Genomic DNA, 21,912 nt, shown 5'->3' on the forward strand with positions numbered 1-21,912 from the left:
ATTAATTTGTCACTGGAAAAATACATATATATAATCCTGTCCGTCAACAAGCTCGGTACAGCGAAATCCTCCTAATCCTTTTTAAATGTTCTTCAAAGCTAATAAAAAAATGTGGTTATGTTGTGATTGGGATTTACCGCTGGTTGGAATTATGTCAGATCCACTGTAATAAGCTCATTGCTTGCTTAAGTAGGGTTACTGGACCCGAGAGAGAGAGAGAGAGAGAGAGAGAGAGAGAGAGAGAGAGAGAGAGAGAGAGAGAGAGAGGAGGGGGGGGGGATCTGCGGATGCGACACTGTTTAGTTTTGTGAAAAGAGAATATGTTCGTACACGCTTGTGTCTTTGCTCTTTATTGCAGTTCGGTTTGATAAGTTTGAGAATATTTTAGTCCTAAACAAAAGTAGTGTTTGGTTTCCCTAACTACTTTACCACCAGGTTTGGGGTTAAGAGAAATCATTAGAAGGAACACAGAGTAACCTGTATGAATTTGAAAAACAGTCCAGTCTCCAATATTTTACGGCTTTATTAAATTTTATTTGTGTGTTAACTTTGTTCTGACGTGGGTTTTCCACTACATGGATATAATTTTTATTTAATGCTGTTTGTCGTGTTTCATGACCGGTATAGTTATTTACCTATTATTTTCCTTGTCAGATATTTGTAATTCATTATATAGTATGCAGATTTTGTTAGTGATCCTCGTAAGTACTACACGTATGCATTGAATTAAAAAGAATTGTTGATACAAGTAAACACACACACACACACACACACACACACACACACACACACACACACACACACACACACACACACACACACACACACACACACACACACACACACACACTCAACCACGCTAGCGGGCACGAGGGGGAAGTTCTTAGCGAAACATTGGCTCCATCAATTCACATATTTTCTTCGGAAATTTTCCATTAATTTTTCGCTTATTCATTTTCACTAGGCACCTAAATGTGTCTCACATTCAGGAACAGTATCAAACCATCCTCCTGGGACAGTATTTCCGTCGGTGCGTCTTTTCCTACTCAGTTTGTTATTATTACACTTTATTTAGTTTTATCATCCTATATTGAATAAACAGCGCACAAAATGTAGGGGAATGTTGAAACTTCGGTTCCTGTAGACCACTGTATGCCGAATAAATTTTTTTTTAGCTCTCACCAGAATAGCCTACAAAGGCTCTCTCGATCGATAAACGGTTAATGGAATCAGTAATTAGACTGTCAGGTCTCTAAATTTTACTTTAAGCAGAGTGAAATTGCCTTACGTTGGGCAGATTGAGGAGGAGAGTTGTTTCGATCATGTGAGAGTTAACGTTTGTTATGGAAAAATGACTTTGCTAAAGAAGAGGTGCTATAATGCCTTCAAAGCTCTAACAACATTATGGTTTGGGCTCTTCTTTGCCTCCTTCCTCCAACCATATTATTATCTAACCACGCAAATCATAACCATTCTGTTCTGTGCCTCAATACAAGGTGCATTTTTTAGCATTTTTTTTTTTTCTGTTAAGTTCGTCAGATCGATTGTTTTTGTAATCCATACTGCCAACAGACTTTTATATTCATGCTAAGAGAGATCAAGATTTAGTCTAAGTCTTCATTATCTCTTACAGAGTCGTTATCCTAAACTAAATACAAAAATCTCCCGAAGACAGGAAGACAATGTTAAAAAATATGTCACTGGATTCAGTGGAAGTTCACAGTATATTACAAAACGATAACTAGTAAAGTTATATTGCTAGATGTAAAATGATTTACCATTCCCTCTTAATATATAGCACAAGTTTTAGGAAGAATATGATATAATTTGGAACATATCCTTGACTTACATTAAGAGCTGTGTACCTGCACCACGCTAACCATATCCATTGTGTGACCATACCAGAGATTCATCTTCTGTTACAACTCTCTCTTTCACTACCTTAATCGTATCCATTTTGCGACAATAAAATCAGAACACACACACACACACACACACACACACACACACACACACACACACACACACACACACACACACACACACACACACACACACACACACACACACACACAATTCTCAATAGAAAAATTTTAAGGCATCTTTCCTATCACAGCCTTCTTTCCGATCGTCAGTACGGGTTCCGTCAGGGACGCTCCACTGGCGATCTTCTCACCTACCTTTCAGACACCTGGTCATCCTCCTTTCGGGACTTTGGCGAAAGCTTTGCCATTGCACTTGACATCTCAAAGGCTTTCGATCGAGTCTGGCATAAATCTTTAATTTCCAAACTGCCCTCCTACGGTTTCTATCCTTCTATCTGTGCCTTCATCGCTAGCTTCCTATCTGGTCGTTCTATAGCCGCTGTTGTAGACGGCCATCGTTCTTCTTCTAGATCTATCAACAGTGGTGTTCCTCAGGGCTCTGTCCTATCACCAACTCTCTTCCTTTTATTCATCAATGATCTTCTAAGCCGTACATCTAACCCTATCCACTCATACGCTGATGACTCCACCCTTCACCTTTCCATTCGGTTCCCGCAACGCCCATCTCAACAGTTACTTCAACAAACAAGGGATGAGGCTATGGCACACCTAATGTCAAACTTGACTCGTATCTCTGACTGGGGTAAAAATAATATGGTTGTTTTTAATGCATCTAAGACTCAGTTCTTACACCTATCAACCCGACAAAATCTTCCACAGGTATACCCACTAATGTTTAATAATATTCAGCTTAATCCTGCATCATCGTTGAGCAAGCTTGGGGTTTCATTTACTCGGGACTTATCTTGGAAAGATATTACATCTCTTGTAAAATCTGCTTCCAAGAGATTGGATGTGCCTAGCCGACTCCGCTCTTTCTTTACCCCTGCACAATTGTTGACTCTATACAGGGGTTTTATCCGCCCCTGTGTGGAGTACAACTCTCATGTGTGGGGAGGCTCCCCACATACAGCTCTTCTCAGTAGGGTGGAGTCAAAGGCTTTTCGTCTCATTAACTCTCCTCCTCTTACTGACTCCCTTCAACCTCTGTCCCTTCGCCGCACTGTTGCATCTTTATCTTTTTTCTATCGCTACTTTAATGGTCACTACTCCTCTGAACTGTCTGCTTGCATTCCTCCACCTCTACGACGGGCGCGTAGCACCCGTCTGGCAGCAAACTCTCATCCCGTTTCTGTCCAACTCTATAATGCAAGAGTTAACCGTTACTCCCAGTCTTTCATTTATGCTACAGGTCAACTCTGGAACTGTCTCCCTCTGTCTGTATTTCCTGCTGCCTATGATCTCCAGTCTTTCAAACGCAGTGTGTCCAGGCATCTCAAAATGATCGGATCTTGAATTTGGCTCTCTATTGTATTTTGTTTTTCTCTTGGAGGGAACTGTTACTGCGGGCTCATGGCCTTTGGTTCCTTCTTCCTTGCATAAAAACACACACACACACACACACACACACACACACACACACACACACACACACACACACACACACTTCATATAATTCTTCCACCATGTTAATTCCACCCATTCTATGGCCATGTCATCTAAGCACACTCTTGTACTCCCTGATATACTGTCCTTTTTAATATCGTTCTGTATTTTTGTTTCACTGTATCCACCTATCGCAGCCCACGTAAAATGAAAGTTATTATCTCACTTTTACTGATGTAGGAGAAATAAGGCAGTTGCGGAATTAATGTGGCTTCCATAATGGGACTAAGAAAAGAAGCATTTTGAATTACGAAAATCGTGGTGTAAAGAAGTCTTTTGATAATATACCACAAGAGAATGCGATTAGATGATGTGACCGTAGCGAGAGAATGAATGATGAAAGGGTGGCAAAACGTGTATATGTGACTGAGACTCAAGGCAGAGGAGTGTGTTCTAAGCCAAGACGAAGGTGGTTGGGTGCAATAAATAAGTGCGTGTGAATAAAAGACAGGAAAGATGAGGAGGCTACCTTGGGAATAAGCAAGGAGCGAGATGGTTGGATGAGACATGTACAAAGCACGCTACAGTTGTTTGATATCCGTTCTTTTTTTTTTTTTACTTGATTGTCAAAGGACGGACTCTGACAGGTGGACGTAGAGCACATCAACAAATATGAGTTAAAATAAAATACTAATAGTCAGGCCAGAGAAATGGAGCCAGGACTAAGTTGGCTTGAGTGATGTGTGAATGATTGCCTGGCCCACACCACGGAGCATACTGCTGACAATTCCCCTACTCTGTAATGTACGGTATCATTTTCATTTCTGGATTCAACTTCACCTCATTTTAAAATGGGGAGGAATCGAGATAATAGTGAGTAATAGTGACATTCTGGACTGACTAATCATTTTCTTCCCAAGCATTGTTTCCTGACGACATTTTCTCTCTGTCCCTCCTCAGTGACGCAGTTGGTGGGAGGTGGTCCTGTGGAGTTCACACAAGATCGCTATGTAGTGAGGGTACCCGAAGACACGCCCATACATCGCACACTACTGGCACTGTCTGTCAAGAGGCATCCACAAGGTAGGAGACAGGGAGAGAAGTATAAAGGGAGAAAGGAGTACAGGCAACAGTGGAGGGGTGGGATGCAGAGAGAAAATGAGAGGGGAAAATGAAGAGAAAGAAGGAGTGAAGGAATACAGACAACAATGGAGGGATGGTAAGCAGAGAGAAAAGGAGAGAGAAAATGATGAGAAAGAAGAAATAAAGGGAAAGAAGGAATGAAAATGGATGGAGGGAGACTGGATTAACAGATGGGCAGTGGAAGATGAAAGGAGGTAGAAAGACAGACCGAGGAAGGGAACTAAGGGAAAAAAAGGGGGGGAGAGGGGAAGGAGGGAAGTATGGAGGGGATAGATAGAAAGAGGAAGGGGGAAGGGGGAGACGGGAAGATGGGGGTGAAAATTTACAATAGAGAGAAGCATAGCGTGATGTGAAGGGAAGAGAAGAGGAAATATAGAAAGGGAGGGAGAGAGGGGTGAAGTAAAAAGAGAGAGAGAGAGAGAGAGAGAGAGAGACAGACAGAGACAGAGACAGACAGACAGACAGACAGAAGGAATGGGGGAAAACCACAAGTTAAGTTAGGTAGAACGGTACTAGATAGGAAAGAATAAGAAAGGGAGGGAAAAGGAACAAAAGAGGATTAATATCACTAAGAAGAAAAGAGGAAGAGAAATCGGGAACGAAAGTAAAAATATGGTTACAGGACAAGAAGGAGTGAAAAGAAGGAATGGGACAAAGTGAGCAAATGAGAGCGAGAGAGAAAGGAGAGGGAATGGAAAAGGGGTCGAAATAACAAGAAAAATAAAGTGAATAAGGGGGAAACGGAACAAAGGGAAAAAAGAGGAGAGAAATGAATGTAAAGAAGGAGACAAGGAGAGGGAATAAAAACTGGCAGAAATCATCAAACACTCTCATCTCGTTCAAATCAGTTCGATATCATCCATTCACGCCTTCAGTTCATTGACGTATTTTTTTCAATTTACCCCTAATATTTGCTAGGTATAGTTTTCATTAACCCTTTCACGAGACTCTCCCCTAAAATGAATAAAACAGAAGAAGACAGCAAAAGTAAAATATAAAATATGTCAACATATTATCCTCATCGAAGTGCAGAGTAGGGACCCAGTTTATTTCAACGTTTCACCATGACTGGTTTCTTCAGGAATGGCATAACTTGTTTACACTCAGTGACTTAAGTAAGCCGTATAGCTCCAAAGATAGTGACGACATGCTCTTGAACAACCAGAACAAACTACCCTATTTTAGGTCTTCTGCTAGTTAAAAGGTAGGCTAAAGGTTTGGCCAGTGTATAAAATGCTCTGTTCTGATTAAGATTATTCGATACAGCAATGTGTGCAGGCTCGAGACATCTACATTTTGTTATATTATACTTATGTAATACAAACTTAGCCTCATTCCAGTGTTTCATGTCCAGTATCTAATCTGTGCTGTACAGTAGCACTGTAGAAATTAAACAGTCTCATCATATTTATGTTCCTTTAACCTTTTATGCAACCCTATAAAAGTCACTCCCACATATACCTTTTCACAATCATAGCACGGAATTTTATACACATCTACTTCGTTTGATCATTTTACGTATTTGTTACTTTCTCTTACTAAACTGCCCAGTCATATTTCCTACTCTAACTACCTGCATTCCTGCCTTATTCACACAGGGAGAAACATTGTCCGCCTCACAGGATTTGGGTAATATTATTTTTTTTTCTCAGGCTTTTCTTTTTTGTGTGTACTTATGTGTATTTCATTGTCACTCTTTCTAGTTTCGAGGAGAAAGTATGGAGGGTATTGTAGATCATTAAAAGCTCTAAAAATGTAATCATATTCATGCTGTAACTTTTCGTGAGAACATATCCTCAAGGCTCAAAGGAAAAAAACAATGAATATCCCCTGTTTTGTTCTTCTATCTGTCGTCGAATAAAAATAAAATCATTTCTGTCGGTCGCTTTTCTAAAAACTTTCAGCTTAAGATTGTTACAGTTTTTGATTGAAAGAGTATCGAGGAAAGGTAAGCTGTCGTCATGTTTGTACTCAATAATAAACTGAATGTTAGGCACTACCCAGTTCAGTCTATCCCTCAGTCTCTGCAGATGTAACCTACGGGGAGCTATCACTAACATATCATCTACGTACCCAAACCAAGTAACCTGTCTTGTGACTATGTCACTAAAATTATGTATATCTAGATGTTCTGAAAATAGATTAGCAAGGACGACACTGAGTGGGGAACCCATTGCCATCCTTGCTTCTGTCAGAAGAATTTAGTGTTGTGGGTAAAATAACAGTTGCATACGCATAGTTTCACTATTTCAATAAAATCCGAAACAAGTACAGGCAGAGCATCGTCCTCGGTCAATACATTACTTAACACAACTAACGCTTTGTCAGTGGTTACATTCGTAAACAAGGAAACATCATAACTAGCCGACTGCCTACAGTATGTCTTATACCCATGTTTTATAGTCGATTCTTAAGGTCTCCTGAGTGTCTCAAACTCATCCCGCTAAACGTTCCAACCTTACGTGATACTGACTTGGCAAATACACCTGCAAGTCTATGCATTAAAGTCTCAACACCAGAAACAATGGGGCGAAGAAGCACATTAGATTTGTGAAGCTTCCGAAGTCCATAAATATAAGTTGACGAGTAAGTTTTGATTAATAAGTGGAGTAGAGTTTTTCCTTCAGGAGATCTGCCCAGAATATGACTGTAGGCAGTTAGTAAGAGAAAGTGTCACATACGTAAAAAGAAAAAAAACAAAACGTGTATAAAATAACGCGCAAAGATTGAGAAAAGGTATATGTGGGAGAGACTTTTAGAGGGTTGAATAAAAGGTTAGAGGAACGTAAATATCATATGAGAGTGTTAATCTCAACAGTGCTATTGTATAACATAGATTAGATACCGTACATGAAACAATGGAATGATTCTAAGTTTGTGTTGAATGAGAGTAATATAACAAAGCGCAGATGTCTCGAGTCTGCCCATAATGCTGTATCGAATAATATTAATCAGAATAGAGGATTTTATACACTGGCCGAACCTTAAGCCTACATTTTAACTAGCGGAAAATCTAAAATAGGGAAGTTTGTTCTAGTTGTTCAAGAGAATGACGTCAATATCTTGGAGCTGTGAGGCCTACTTAAGTCGTTGAGTGTAAACATTGTATGCCTTGGCTGAGGTACTTCACGTTTTGTACATAGGGAATTGCCTTCCATCATCTTGTATGAGTTATCTTAATTTGGGTCGACAGCTGACGTATGTGGAATAGTTCTTTACTTCTCAGGTTCTCTTTCATATATTGTTGTCCCCTATATTAGTTTCTGCCCCGACCGACAGTCAGCAGGTGATGAGTGCAGGTATGTAAGGTAGAAAGGCATTACATATCTGCAGTCGATGATGTTCTCTGGTTCGGGGAAATTTTTCCATTAGTGTAGGTTTAGTTGCTTGTACCTTTAGGCTTTAGTATATGTCTGCGATTTATCTGTTAAGTTTATTAGTTTTAGGGTTTTTAGATTAGGTGTTTTTTCTAATAAATAATGTAATTTTATATATATATATATATCCGTATGTATGTATGTATGGTGTGTGTATATACAGTATGCATGGATGTGTATATCTATCTATCTATCTATCTATCTATCTGTATATATATTTATATATATATATATATATATATATATATATATATATATATATATATATATATATCTATATATATATAATACTGTGGTAGGTGGGGGCGCTCACCATCCACTCACTTGATGTAGAGCTGCTGTCGGGTCTCTGCCCTTTCCTCTCCTCCATCCTTATTTCCTTCCATCCTCTTCTGTCTTCCTTTACTTCATTCTTTCCTTGTCCTTCTGCCTACGGGTAACTATACACTTCCTCTTCTGCCTTTCTTTCCTTCATTCTTTCCTCTTCCTTCTGTCTGTGGGTGACTCTACACTGAGTGACAAGCCAGATGGCTTCCTGTACACCAGTAAACCATTTACTACGCTGGGTGGTAACCATATAACCAAATTTTGGCGCCTGGTGGTTTAGTGAGTAATTATTGCGCTCCAGTCGGATTGAACCCGTGAAGGTTTATATCCAAGGGGTGGTTGGGGTTGATTGCTTATGTAATGCCACTCAGGGATGAGTGAGGCTGGTCACTCTCATCTTAAATGCCGAGACCAACTGCTAAGCCCCGGGCTCCTACGCTCCTCATGGGGCAATGTAGGATTGGATGATGGATGGATGGATGGATATATATATATATATATATATATATATATATATATATAGATATATATATAAAGATAATTTATATAAAATATATATATATATATATATATATATATATATATATATATATATATATATATATATATATATATATCCGTATGTACGTATGTGTGAAGGTGTGTGTATAAATGCATGGATATGTGTGTATATCTATGTGTGTGTATATATATATATATATATATATATATATATATATATATTTTATGTGTCCGACTCTGGGCATAGGCTTCATAGCCTGCTCTCAAGGCCCAATAGTCCTCCTACATACGTACACCTCTCTACACGTCACCATGACCAGGGGCTTTGGCCCCAATGGTCGATAGGAAAAAAAAAAAAAGTGTGCCATTCCTGATGAAGCCAGTCTTGGCGAAACGTTGAAATAAACTGGGTCCTTACTCTGCACTTTGTGTTATCCGTATCTAAGTTGTCGCAGCCTACGCTGAATTCACGACATTACTTTCCTCGTGCTGGATACTAATCCAGAGCATTATTATAATTATTCACTAAGTATATCCACCAGTATGTCACTAAATAGGTTCCGTTAAGGTGAATTATTGATAGAAACTATTTTGTTTGCCTGTGGTTATTTCTCCATGATATTTTCCTTATTACTATAAAGAAGCACAACTCTGCTCAAGAAAGCTTATAAATGTTGTGTATGGATGACGAAAAACTATCTCTTACATTCAAGTACTTTCATTCTAGTACAGTTCTAAGTACAGAGTCAGCTCTGGATAGATTGTAAATATGATACAAAAGTGTAACCTGAGGTAGGCTTAACACACTTTATGGTACCTCATCTTACCACTACTATGTTAATAAGGTTTAATCTAAGAGCTTTCGGTGAAGTGCCAGGTGCGTTCAAGGTTTGTGCGAGTATAACGGAAAAAAATGAGGGTAATAAAGGATGAATAGAGGGTGTTAGGCCTATTTGTGGAGGGAAAGAAAGCAAAGGAAAACAAGACAGAAGAGAGGAAGGAAAGAATGAATAAAAAATGAATAGAGGGAAAAAAGTAGGGGGAATTGAGGAAAGGAGGGAAGAATAAGTAAAGAGAAACGAAGAAAGGGGGGGGGAGAAAATAAAGAAAAATGAGGAAAAAGGGAGAAAAAGTAAAGATAAATGAAGAAAGGAGGGAGAATGAAAGCACAGAGAAATGAGGAAAGGAGGGAAAAAGAAAGTAGGAAGGGAAGGCGAGAAGGTAAGACAAGCAGGAAGAAGGAATGTAATAAGTCTGTGAGGGAGAGAAAGCATAAAGGAAAGAGAAAAAGGACGGAAAGATGGAACATAGGGAGAAGAGAAGGGAGTGAAAGAAAGAAGGAATGTGAGAAGAAGACAAGGGAAAGAAGATGAGATAATGGGTGGGAAAAAGGAAGAAGTGTTAATAAGGTGAAAGGAGGGGAAAAAAAGCAGATGACAAGAGAGGAAACATAGGTAAAGAAGCAAAAAAAAAAAAAAAAAAAAAAAAAATGGAAGGACGAAAAGAAGGCCTTAGGGAGGAGGGAAGTGAAGAATGAGAGAGAGAGAGAGAGAGAGAGAGAGAGAGAGAGAGAGAGAGAGAGGAAGGGAGGGAGGGAGAGGTGGGGGGAGGGGCTTAAAGAGAAAGAAGATTCGACGGATATATTTGAAAATAGGAAAATAAACAGACGACGGAGGTGTAGAAAGAGTACAATAAACAGAAAGAAAAGAGAACAGTTTGGAATTAGTAAGAGAGGAATAAAAAAAAAAATGCGGATTTAAAAAAGGGAAGGAGAAAGATACTCAGATAAGTGGAGGGAAATGATACGTCCAATAAATTGAATTAAAAAATATATATAGAGATAGAAAGAGAGGGAAATGGAAAAAAATGATAGTATTTAACAAGAACAGAGAATAACAAGGAGGCTAAAGAACGGATGAGGAGGTAAATAAAAAAAAAAATAAAAAAAAAAAAAAAAGAAGGAAGATCGAGAAACCGGGAGCAGGGTATTGAGGAAATGCTGGGAAAGAGTGAGACTATAAACAATGAAGGCAGGCATAATACAGAGAGAGAGAGAGAGAGAGAGAGAGAGAATAATAATAATAATAATAATAATAAGCGACAAGCCAAATGGTTTCCTGTAAGCCAAGAAACCATTTACAACGCTGGGTGGTAACCATATAACCAAACCATATGTGCTCCCTACGTGTCAAGTGGGTTGGTGGAGGGTTAGTGCCCCTCCCTGTAAAACAAATAACTCAGAGTCAAATGGCCACCCCGTACGGGATTATGGCGTCTGGCAATAGATAGATAGATAGATAGAATAATAATAAGTGGTGCCAGGCACAACAAACTTCGCCCGACAACAGTTATTATTGCTGTTAAATACTGAGATGTCTCTGCACTTTAGTGTCAGTGCACAATTAACCCATTTGTGCCCAGCGTCCTCAATATGAAATGGAACTGGGCATTTTCAAAAATTAATAAAGAAGGGAACCCCGGGGTAGGGACCTATGAGCTTCGTGACTATGAGCCGATAGGCGGAGGGCAGTACGCCTTGTATCCTTCCAGCCAAATCCCTTACACAGGATCCCTTGGAGTTAATGGGTTAAAGTCTAACGTAATGGAGCAAATCTTTTCAAGATAACCCTCTGAACATCCGTGATCTTGCGTTTGACCTTTCAAAGTCACTCAAGGTCAAAGGTCATGCTGCCAAATGAGAGCCAGTATGAGACTTCCTTTATCTTGGTAACAGTAAATATCTCTATCTTCAACGAGTTTCGAGTTATAGTTCCCTGAATATCTGTGACCTTGAGTTTGACCTTACAAGGTCATTCATAGTCAAAGGTCTTGGTGCCAAATGTAAGCCCTTATTACGAGTTCCTGTACCGGTATGTTCCTCATGTTAAATATCTCTGTCTTCAACCGTCTTCAAGTTATACCCCCCTGAAAATCCGTGACCTTGATTTTGGTCTTTCAGGGTCACTCGATTACCTCCAAAGTTTAATAACTTTCTTTGGGGATCAGTGCCCACATATCGTGAAAGTTTCATGTGATTTCTTTCTGCCATTATTCCGTAATGTTGCTAACAAACCAAGTAACATACAAACAAACAAACAAACTCAACCAAAATCAATACCTCGTCGGACTCCGTCCGGGCTAGGTAATAAGGGAAGCTCGCGTGCCTACTTTAAAGGGTGGGCAGAATTAAGGTGAGGAGGTCTTAAAGTAAGAAAGTAAAGAGAGCAGATGAGCAGAGAGAAAAGGAGAAAGAAAAATGAAAAAGAGTTTGAGAAAAGAAATTTGGCTAAGAGAGAGAGAGAGAGAGAGAGAGAGAGACTATTTCAGAAGCCTATTTGTCTTCCTCTCTGTATAACAAATCGCTCGTCTCACTCGTGTGTGTGTATATATATATATATATATATATATATATATATATATATATATATATATATATATATATATATATATATATATATATATATATATATATATCATCAGCCATTACAAGTCCACTGCTGAACAAAGGCCTTCCCCAACCTTCTCCCCGAATTCCTTGACTAAGCCAATCTTTGCCACATTTTCCCTGCAAATTTCTGTATCTCATCCCTCAACCTCCTGTCTGGCCTTTTTCTGCTACGCTTACAATCTCTTGGTGTCCCGTCAGTCAACCTCTTGCTCCATCGATTATTCATTATTCTTGCTACATAGCCTGCCCACCTCCATTTCTGTTCTTTTATAACTTCTATAATATCTTTGACTTTAGACTGCTCTCTCACCCAAATTGATCTTTTCCTGTCTCTCAATGATAATCCCAACATTGACCTTTCCATTGCTCCTGAGAACGAATTAATTTATTTTCCATCGATTTTGTCAGTTTCCAAGTATCACAACCATACGTCATAGCTGGAATTATACATTCGTTATATACCGTACTTTTCGTTTCATACAAACTGGCAAGCTACTTTTCATAATGTCCCTATGTTTACCGAAAGCTTTCCATCCAATTGTAATGCGTCTTTTTATTTTGTTATCATTATTATTCGTTAATTTTAGTATTTGTCCCAGGTAATTGTACTCCACGACTTCTTCAAGAATTTCTCCAGTTATTCTAATGACGCTCTTTGGTGTTTGTGGATTAAACATTAGTTTTACTCCGGTTCATCGTTAGCCCTACTTTGAGACTTTTTCTGTTCAGGTCATTTAACATTTCCTGCAATGTCTCTGCTGTTTCTGAGATTAGGACAATGTCCTCTGCAAATCTTAAATGGTTTAGCTTTTCTCCATCTACTGTATGTTCACTCCTTTGTTTTCCTAGTCTGACTTTCTGAAAATACTCTCTAGGCATGCCGTAAATAATTTTGGTGAAATTTTATCTCCCTGACGCACGCCCTTCTCAATTTTAATTTTTTCTGAGTCCTTATGTAATTTAACTAGCAGTTCCCTCTTTATATATGTTTTCGAGCAGTTTTACAATGTTCTCATTCATTCCTTGTTCTCGCAATGAATTTATAATTTGCTATATGCTCCACTGAGTCGAAAGCCTTTTCGTTATCGACAAAACCTAAGCACAGTGGTTTATTATATTCTGTAGTTTCCTCAGCTGATTCATTGTGTGTAGTTGATCAGTAGTCGAGTACCCGCTTTGGAATCCTGCCTGTTCACGAGGTTGGTTTTCCTCCAGATTTGTAGTTATTCTGCTTGTAAGGACTTTAGTGAAGAGTTTGTAGATGACTGATAGCAAGCTCATGGGTCGATAGTTACTAAGGTCTTTCGAGTCACCTTTTTTTGTAAAGTAAAATACCTATTGCATTACAGCATGTTTTGGGAAATTCCTTCCTTTTTATACACTGAGTGAATAAGTGAGCAAACCTGTTTAGTACTTCTGCTCCTGCATCCAACAGAAAAACTGCTACTCTTCCATTTTCTCCCGGAGCTTTCCCTGTTTTCGTATTTTTGAGGGAATTATTTACTTCGTTTTATCTCAGGTATTTCACTTGTGTCAACTGAAAAGTTAGCTATTGGTACTACTGTCTTTGATGCATACAGTTCTTTGTAAAATTCTTCAACTCTTTTCAATATCTTATCTCCGCATTTAATGGCTTCACCGTTTTTATCTTTTAGTGATGTAATTTGTTGCTTTCCAAGTGCCATTTTACTTCGGACCTGCTTCAGACTTTTTCCTTTTTTAATGGTTTCTTTGATTTGATCCATGTTTCTCTTTCTTTTTTTCTTCTTTTTGTCTTTTGTTGATAAGCTTATTTAAGCTCGTTCTGTTTCATCTTTCTTTGTTTTTACTTTCATTTCCTTTCTTTTTTCATAAGCTCGAGTGTCTTTTCTGAATACTTCTTGGCTTTGGTTGTGTTAGGTTTTCCTACTACTTCTGCTGATTCTTTTAGCACTTTTGTTAGTCTGTCATTCAGCTCATCAGTGTCACATTCAGCATTACTGACTGCCTGAAATCTGTTCCTTATTTCCAACTGAAAGGCTGCATTGTTTTCGATGTCTTTTATTGGGCATATCTTTTTATCTTTAATCATCATCTTTCTTTCACTTTTGAAATTGGATCTTGCTGTGCAGCCCACCATTCTGTGGTCACTTCCGATATTTACTTTGTTGATAACTGTGACATTTGTGATCGCGTTATTCTTATTTGCTATAATGAAGTCAACTTCATTCTTTGTTTCTCCATTTGGGCTTCTCCAGGTCCATTTTCTCCCTGTCCTTTTGTGAAAGAATGTGTTCATTATTCTCATGTTAAACATTTCTGCAAAGATTACCAGCATTTCTCCTCTTTCGTTCCTTTCTCCCACTCCAAATTTTCCCATACATGCTCTCTCTCGATTTTTTGATTTTCCAACTTTTGCATTGAAGTCTCCGATGAGTATAGTATAGGTGGTCATTTCTTCTTCCCTAATCTGGGAGATGTCATCATAGAATGTTTCAATTTCTTCATCTGAGCTCTGAGAAGTTGGTGCATATACTTGTATTACTTTCAGGGTATATTTTTTGCACAGTCTGATTACAACCACTGCTGCTCTGTCAGATACACTGCTGAATTTAACAATGTTCTCTGCAAGATTTCTGTTAATTAGAAATCCTACACCATTAACTCTTTCATTTTCCCTTCCTCTGTAGTAAAATAGGTGGCCACTGCCATTAAGCTGAATAACTTTTTCTTCTTCTCGGTGGGTCTCACTCAAACCTACAATATCCCAATTAATGTTTTCCAGTTCAGCAATTAAGTTATCAAATTTGTAATCTTCAGCGAGGCTTCTTACATTGTATGTATAGATCTTCATGGATTTAAGAGTGTTTAATATCCCAGTCTCTAATTTGTCAACACAGTGCCTACTCACTTTCGGTGGCATACTGCCCGTAAGCACAGAAGGCAGTGCGGTTGGACCTTTAGTGGACAATAATCCAACAGGAACGCCCATCAAATACTTTGCAATAGATCTCATGTTAGGTTGGGAGGATTGTGGCAAATAATCTCACCTCACTGCCACATAGTTTCTTGTGAGATGTAATTTTTCTGCCACCTTATTTGTTATATTTGGTGGAGCCCTATATATCTATAGGGGTCCCATGGTCCGTGCCGTCAAAGACAGTACCTTGTTTATCTACAAGGCCTTCCCCTATCCGCCACCCGGGGACACGCCATGTAGCGTGGGATCCTGACCCTGGATATATATATATATATATATATATATATATATATATATATATATATATATATATATATCTCCGGAGGAGCCTCTGTGGTACAGTGTGCGTTTTCATACATGGTAGAATGAGGGAGGGTTCACTCTCTGCCAGGGTAACAAACTTTGGGAGTGTTCACTCAGCAACGTACTGCTTTGGCGGACGTAAGGGGTGCTGTGGTTGAGCCAGTGTTGCATACTATAAAGTATGTTTGCACCCATTCGGCTTACGTGGGTCATTTACACTTGGTTCACAGACTGCTGACACATCCAAAGCCACTCCATCATTACAATCACACTAATAAGCACTTCTCATCCTACATACAGTCTCTACTAGGCAGCCTAAGTCATTTGGTAGACATACATAGGCTGTCTCGTCCCCTCTTCAGTCAGAATAGGCCGGTCCTGCAGTGGACATTCAACAGATGATGATGATGATGATGATTATGATGTATCCATGCACCTTAATCCCGTAAGGAGTGGTCGGAAAGAAATCGCCTTCATGTTGCCCTGTCCTCTGCCATTAAGCTGCCCTCCCCTCATATCTCACCCCCTCTGTCATATACTTCTCCACTCCATCCCTCAGTTTCATCCATGGTCTCCACCTCCACCTCACTCACATACACTCTCCATCTGCTCCACATGGCCAAACCTCCTCAGTGTACTTCTCCTAATACTTTGTATGGCATCTGCATCCACACCACAACCCTCGTTCACTTCCTAACTGGTCAGTCTATTTCTCTTTGTAACTCAACATGTTCCTCTTAGATAACTCATTTCCACTGCTTTCACTCTAGACTTGTATCCTTCCGAAAGGATCCAAGCTTCGCCTCCAAACAGAGTTAGTATCACAATACTACCATGCGCTGACATTTTTACTTCCATGCTCACTTCCTTATTTCTTACTGCTGCTTTGAAAGAACCAGCAACTCCTCTTCCTTGTTTTACCCCTTCAAGCACTTCATCCTCTAAACTTCCATTATTACTCGTCACACTACCCAAGTACTTTAATGCATTCATATTTTCCATTTCCTCATCATCCAGCCTCACTGTGCATTCAGTGACCTAATTTGTCTTGAAGACCATATCTTTACACTTCCCTATACTCACCTTTAGATTCCGTTTCTTACGGACTGTCCCAAATTCTTTCACTAAACCTTGCAGTTCCCCTTCGTCTTCACTTAATACAGTATTACCGGTACACAATGATACAGGAAAATTTCAAACACTGCCCTCTCTCATTTGTGCCCCTTCAACATCCACAGCCCTGCCTTGTATCTCGTTTATAGCCTCATCCACATAGATTGAATAACCATGGAGACATGGGACATCCAACATTCAGACAGAAGAATTCACTCAGTTAACCTTCCACACACACTGCAGCCCTAGCGCCACCATACATACTCTTCACGACATTTAAATCCATGAAGGTCGCATTTAACTTCTTTCCCTTTTCAAGTAACTTTCCCATAAAACACCTTAGGGAACATCTGATCTACACAAGCTCATCCCTTCTCAAAACTGCCCTGTTCTTCTCCAACTAATATCTCTATTATTTCGATAGCTCTGTCAGTAAGTATCATATAATATAATTTTCTTATTACGCATAGAAGAAAAATGCCACTATGATTACCACACACTTTTTTTTCCCCTTTTTCTTTTATACAAGGGAATTATTATACCTGACTACCAATCCTCGGGGACTCTACCCTCCTCCCAAGCCAATCTGCACATATTCTATATCCATTCTACTTCTGTCTCTCCCCTGTGCTTCACTATTTCACCACACATTCCATCAATTCTTGGTTTCTCATTTTGACTCTCATCATTGCTTTCACTACTTCTGTCTTACTAATCTCTTCCTCCCTTCTCATCCCCCTCCTTCTCCCAGCAATTCCCTAGCCACATAATTCCCTCAACTTTCATTCTTAATGTTTAACATTTCCATGAAGTGTTGTCTCCAGCTGCTTACTTTTTCTCCATCCTCCACTAGCAGTCTGCCATTTTTATCATTCATTATTCTACTACCATCTTTTACACCACGTCTAACTCTCTTTACCTCCTTCCAGAACATTTCCTTATATTCCCTCCACTGCCAAATTCCTTCCGAACTCGCATTCCACTCTCTTCTCACTCTTACAAATTCTTTTCACCTCTCTTTTCTTCTCTGCATATAACTTCCTATTCCATCTCTCAAATTCATCCATGTCTCAGTTTCCCATGTACTCACTATATGTTTTCATTGTGCCACGGCGTGTTTCACCTCTTCATTACACCATTCTGTTCCTTGCACCCCCTTTTGCCATCTCGTCATTCCACACACCACCTCACATGCTGCACAGATTTGTATTGTGAATATCTTGCATACACCTTTCTCTTACCCTTCTGCTCCAAATCATATTTGCCCAGTCGCTCCTCCACTTCTCTCTTATATTGTGCCTTTTTCGTTGTCCTGCAGTCTTTCACCCTGTGTCATGACTGCGTCCTCCTGCCATTTTCTCCTATTAATCCGTCGCATTTGTACCATACCCTCACCGACCCCAGGTAGTGGACAGAGAGTCCACATTCCCATCCTCTGTATGCTCTCGCACCCAAAACTTTTCTTTTCTCGTCCTCACACACATTATACACACACACACACACACATATATATATATATATATATATATATATATATATATATATATATATATATATATACACACACATTATACACACACACACACACACACACAACACACATATATATATATATATATATATATATATATATATATATATATATATATATATATATATATATATATATATATATATATATATATATGGAGGGTGAAAGACTGACGAAGAGAGTGTATGTGAGTGAGGTGGAGGGAGAGGAGAGGGAGGGGGAGGCCAAGGATGAGATGGAGGGATGGGGTGGAGTGGTATATGAGAGAGGGGGTGTGAGCTGGGAGCAGGGCAGTGAAATGGCGGGGGACAGGGCGTCTTGGCGGCGATTTGTTTGTGGCCACCCCAAACGGGATTGAGGCGTCTGGCAATATATATATATATAAATATATATATATATATATATATATATATATATATATATATATATATATTGGGAATAATGTGGTGAAGAATGTAGAAAACTTTAAATATCTGGGAACGATTGTATCATCTAATGGATCATTAAACAATGAAATTGAGGAGAGGATTAGACAGGCTTGGCGAGCTGTTGGAATGTTGAAATCTGTTTGGAATAATAATATGCTTTCGGTACATACTAAAGTGAAAATTTACAAGTCCATGGTTAGACCAATTTTAATTTACGGGCATGAGTCATGGTACAGTACAATTGCAACAGATCAGAAAGTATTAGGATTTGAGATTAAAATACTGAGAAGGATTTTTGGGGTAAAGTGACAAGTCAGAGTTACCAATGAAAGAGTAAGGGATATTACGAGAGTGGAATCAGTTAATGAATATGTGAGACTGTCTCGCTGGAAGTGGCTGGGGCACATATACAGAAAAGAAGGTTGTTTAATACAGGATGTGCCAGAGTGGATTGCTAGAGGAAGAAGAGGTAGAGGTAGGCCGAGGGAAACCTGGTTGAGGACAATGGAAAAAGAAGCAGGAGAGGAGTGTTGGTGGGACCTGAAGGAGATGGCAAGAGACAAATATTGGTGGAGAGAGTTCATTGAGGCCCTATGCATCCCGTGGGGTGCCACAGGAAATGATTGATATATATATATATATATATATATATATATATATATATATATATATATATATATATATATATATATACCAGATATATATATATATATATATATATATATATATATATATATATATATATATATACCAGATATATATATATATATATATATATATATATATACCAGCATTATCTTTTTATCTGCAGTGAGATATAAAAGCCCGTGTTACTTTGACGCACAGCAGGGATCCTCTCTTTGGTTCAGTGGTAATAAGCGTGCATTTAAAGCGCTAGGCTTGAGATCGAATCTTGGTCAGACCAGTGTTTTATTTGTTAAAGTGATTTCGGTTATTACAATGGTGGCAGTGGTGTGGGATGTGAGCCGAGTCTTGGTTGGAAGTTCGATATTCCTTGATTAGCTGGCAGCGTCCTTGTCCTAACATCCCGGGGATGAGCTGTTCGGTGTGGTCTGCTGCGTCCCTAGTGGTGGCCTGTGATGCTGTGCTACCTTGTGTGTTCGAAACTCACCAAATCAAATCACCAAGGGGAGACAAGAGGAGTGTAGTGGGCTCCACAAGTGCCTGCATTGGCCAGAGGCAGAGTGAGGATCTTCTCTTTGGCACAGGGGTAACGTGCGCGCGTGTGGAATGTGGGAGGCTGCGATCGAATCTTGGTCAGATCAGTGATTAATTTAAGATTCATTGCGCTTATATTATATATATATATATATATATATATATATATATATAATCATACTCATCTGCCCCTCATTCTTTATGTGCATTCTATATATTTTAATTTCCCTTTTTTGGTTTCCGATGCGTATTACTTCCTTGCCTACGTTTTTTTCTTCGCTTTCCATTATTCTCTCTCTCTCTCTCTCTCTCTCTCTCTCTCTCTCATAATGCAGTCCATGTTTTAGTAGTACAGTCTTCAGGGAAATTACCAAAATGCCTTCTCACTCTTACCTCGGACCTCCGTGTCTCACTCTCTGACTTTCATTCTGTGTCCTGGGATTCCTGTTTCTCATATCACTGTTTATATCATACTTGAAGGCGGTAGCGCTCATTTTCTCTCACTTGCGGTCGTCTTTTTGATATAATAATCACAGATTGCGTGATTTTTTCCTTACATTCATGACGATAATATTTTGTTCTTTTTAAATACTTTTAATAATACCACCAGGTGATTTTATTACGAGGAAAAAAATGTTAGAATTATAGGATTTAACTCTCAGAATGGTAAACTCATGTTCATTTTGTTGTTGCTACTTCTAGGTAACTTTTACTTTCTAATAGACTCCTCGTACATACCGGATTAGTAGCATAATTAAATCTACTGGCAGCAGGAATTTATTAGTGAAAGACAGATTCCACGTAATATATGGGTCTGTATCTTTGACTGGATATTTTATGTCAGGGCAGTCGTTAGTAAACACGTACTTAAGGTTTATTTTTTATGTATACTGACTGAAGGCTATTTTAGATATTCCGCAAACAAGATGGGTCTGAGATAATAAATATAATAGGTGAAGATATCTTAAAGTGTAGAGAGGGACCGACCCCCCCTTCCTCCCAAAACAGAGATAGGTCAGAAAAGAAGAAGCAGAAGAAGAGGAAGCAGGAAGTGTTTTGAGACATGATGAAGGAATGAACTGTGATGCTGAATGTTAAGGGAATAATCATGTACAAATAGTCATACTGCAAGATAGCTTCATAGCGCCTTCTGTACGGGACGAAAGGCATAGAACAAAAATATCCTTTTAGTTTGATGCTGCCCCTAGTGAGTAGAAAGAACCATACTGAAGATGTGTCCACCTGGAATCAGGATGATAAGTACTGCATCAGCCACAAATGACAGTGCTGAGCATGTGAGATGAGAGAGAGAGAGAGAGAGAGAGAGAGAGAGAGAGAGAGAGAGAGAGAGAGAGAGAGATGTAGGCAGTGAAGCAGGACAGATAACATGGGATAGAGATGAGACTCGAAGGCTTCAGACCTATGGCTTGGATGAGATGCAAGGAGCAAGATGGGGAGAGAGAGAGAGAGAGAGAGAGAGAGAGAGAGAGAGAGAGAGAGAGAGAGAAGTAATTAGTCTGAACTGGCTGTGCTGAAGCTTAGAGCTGCTGGGACCGTGGAATATTATTCACTGCTTGTCTGTCTGATTTTCACAGTCGTACAATGAAGTAGCTAAAAAGAGAACAAGTTGATGGTATTTGGTAATGGAGACAAAGATTCTTGCAAATTCTCATTCTATTTTTTTTTTTTTTTTTTTTTTATGTGAGGAAGAAGGAACCAAAGGCAATGAGCCCGCAAAACTGTTCCTTCCAAGAGAAAAACAAAATACAAGAGAGAGCCAAATTCAAGATCCATTCATTTCGAGGTGCCTGGACACACTGCGTTTGAAAGACTGGAGATCATAGGAAGCAGGAAATACAGACAGAGGGAGACAGTTCCAGAGCTGACCTGTTGCATAAATGAAGGACTGGGAGTAACGGTTAACTCTTGCATTAGAGAGTTGGACAGAAAAGGGGTTAGAGTTTGCTGCTAGACGGGTGCTACGCGCCTGTCGTAGAAGTGGAGGAATGCATGCAGACAGTTCAGAGGAACAGTGACCAATGAAGTAGCGAAAGAAAAAAGATAAAGATGCAACATTGCGGCGAAGAGACAGAGGTTGAAAGGAGTCAGTAAGAGGGGGAGAGTTAATGAGACGAAAAGCCTTTGACTCCACCCTATTGAGAAGAGCTGCAT

General features: G+C 39.2%; 1 protein-coding gene across 1 annotated transcript in view; it reads left to right on the forward strand.

The window, feature by feature from the left end:
* The window catches only part of LOC145392114 (putative neural-cadherin 2), a 613,300-nt gene that overhangs the window by 102,753 nt on the left and 488,635 nt on the right, over positions 1-21,912 (forward strand). The window contains exon 3 of the mRNA XM_080266567.1: positions 4,392-4,514. Coding sequence (XP_080122693.1) covers positions 4,392-4,514 — 123 coding nt within the window. The remainder of the gene's footprint in view (positions 1-4,391; positions 4,515-21,912) is intronic.

This window comes from Coenobita brevimanus, chromosome 21, assembly GCF_032717465.1.
Source record: "Coenobita brevimanus isolate Jiangsu-jjx chromosome 21, ASM3271746v2, whole genome shotgun sequence".
Taxonomy (NCBI): Eukaryota; Metazoa; Arthropoda; class Malacostraca; order Decapoda; family Coenobitidae; genus Coenobita; species Coenobita brevimanus.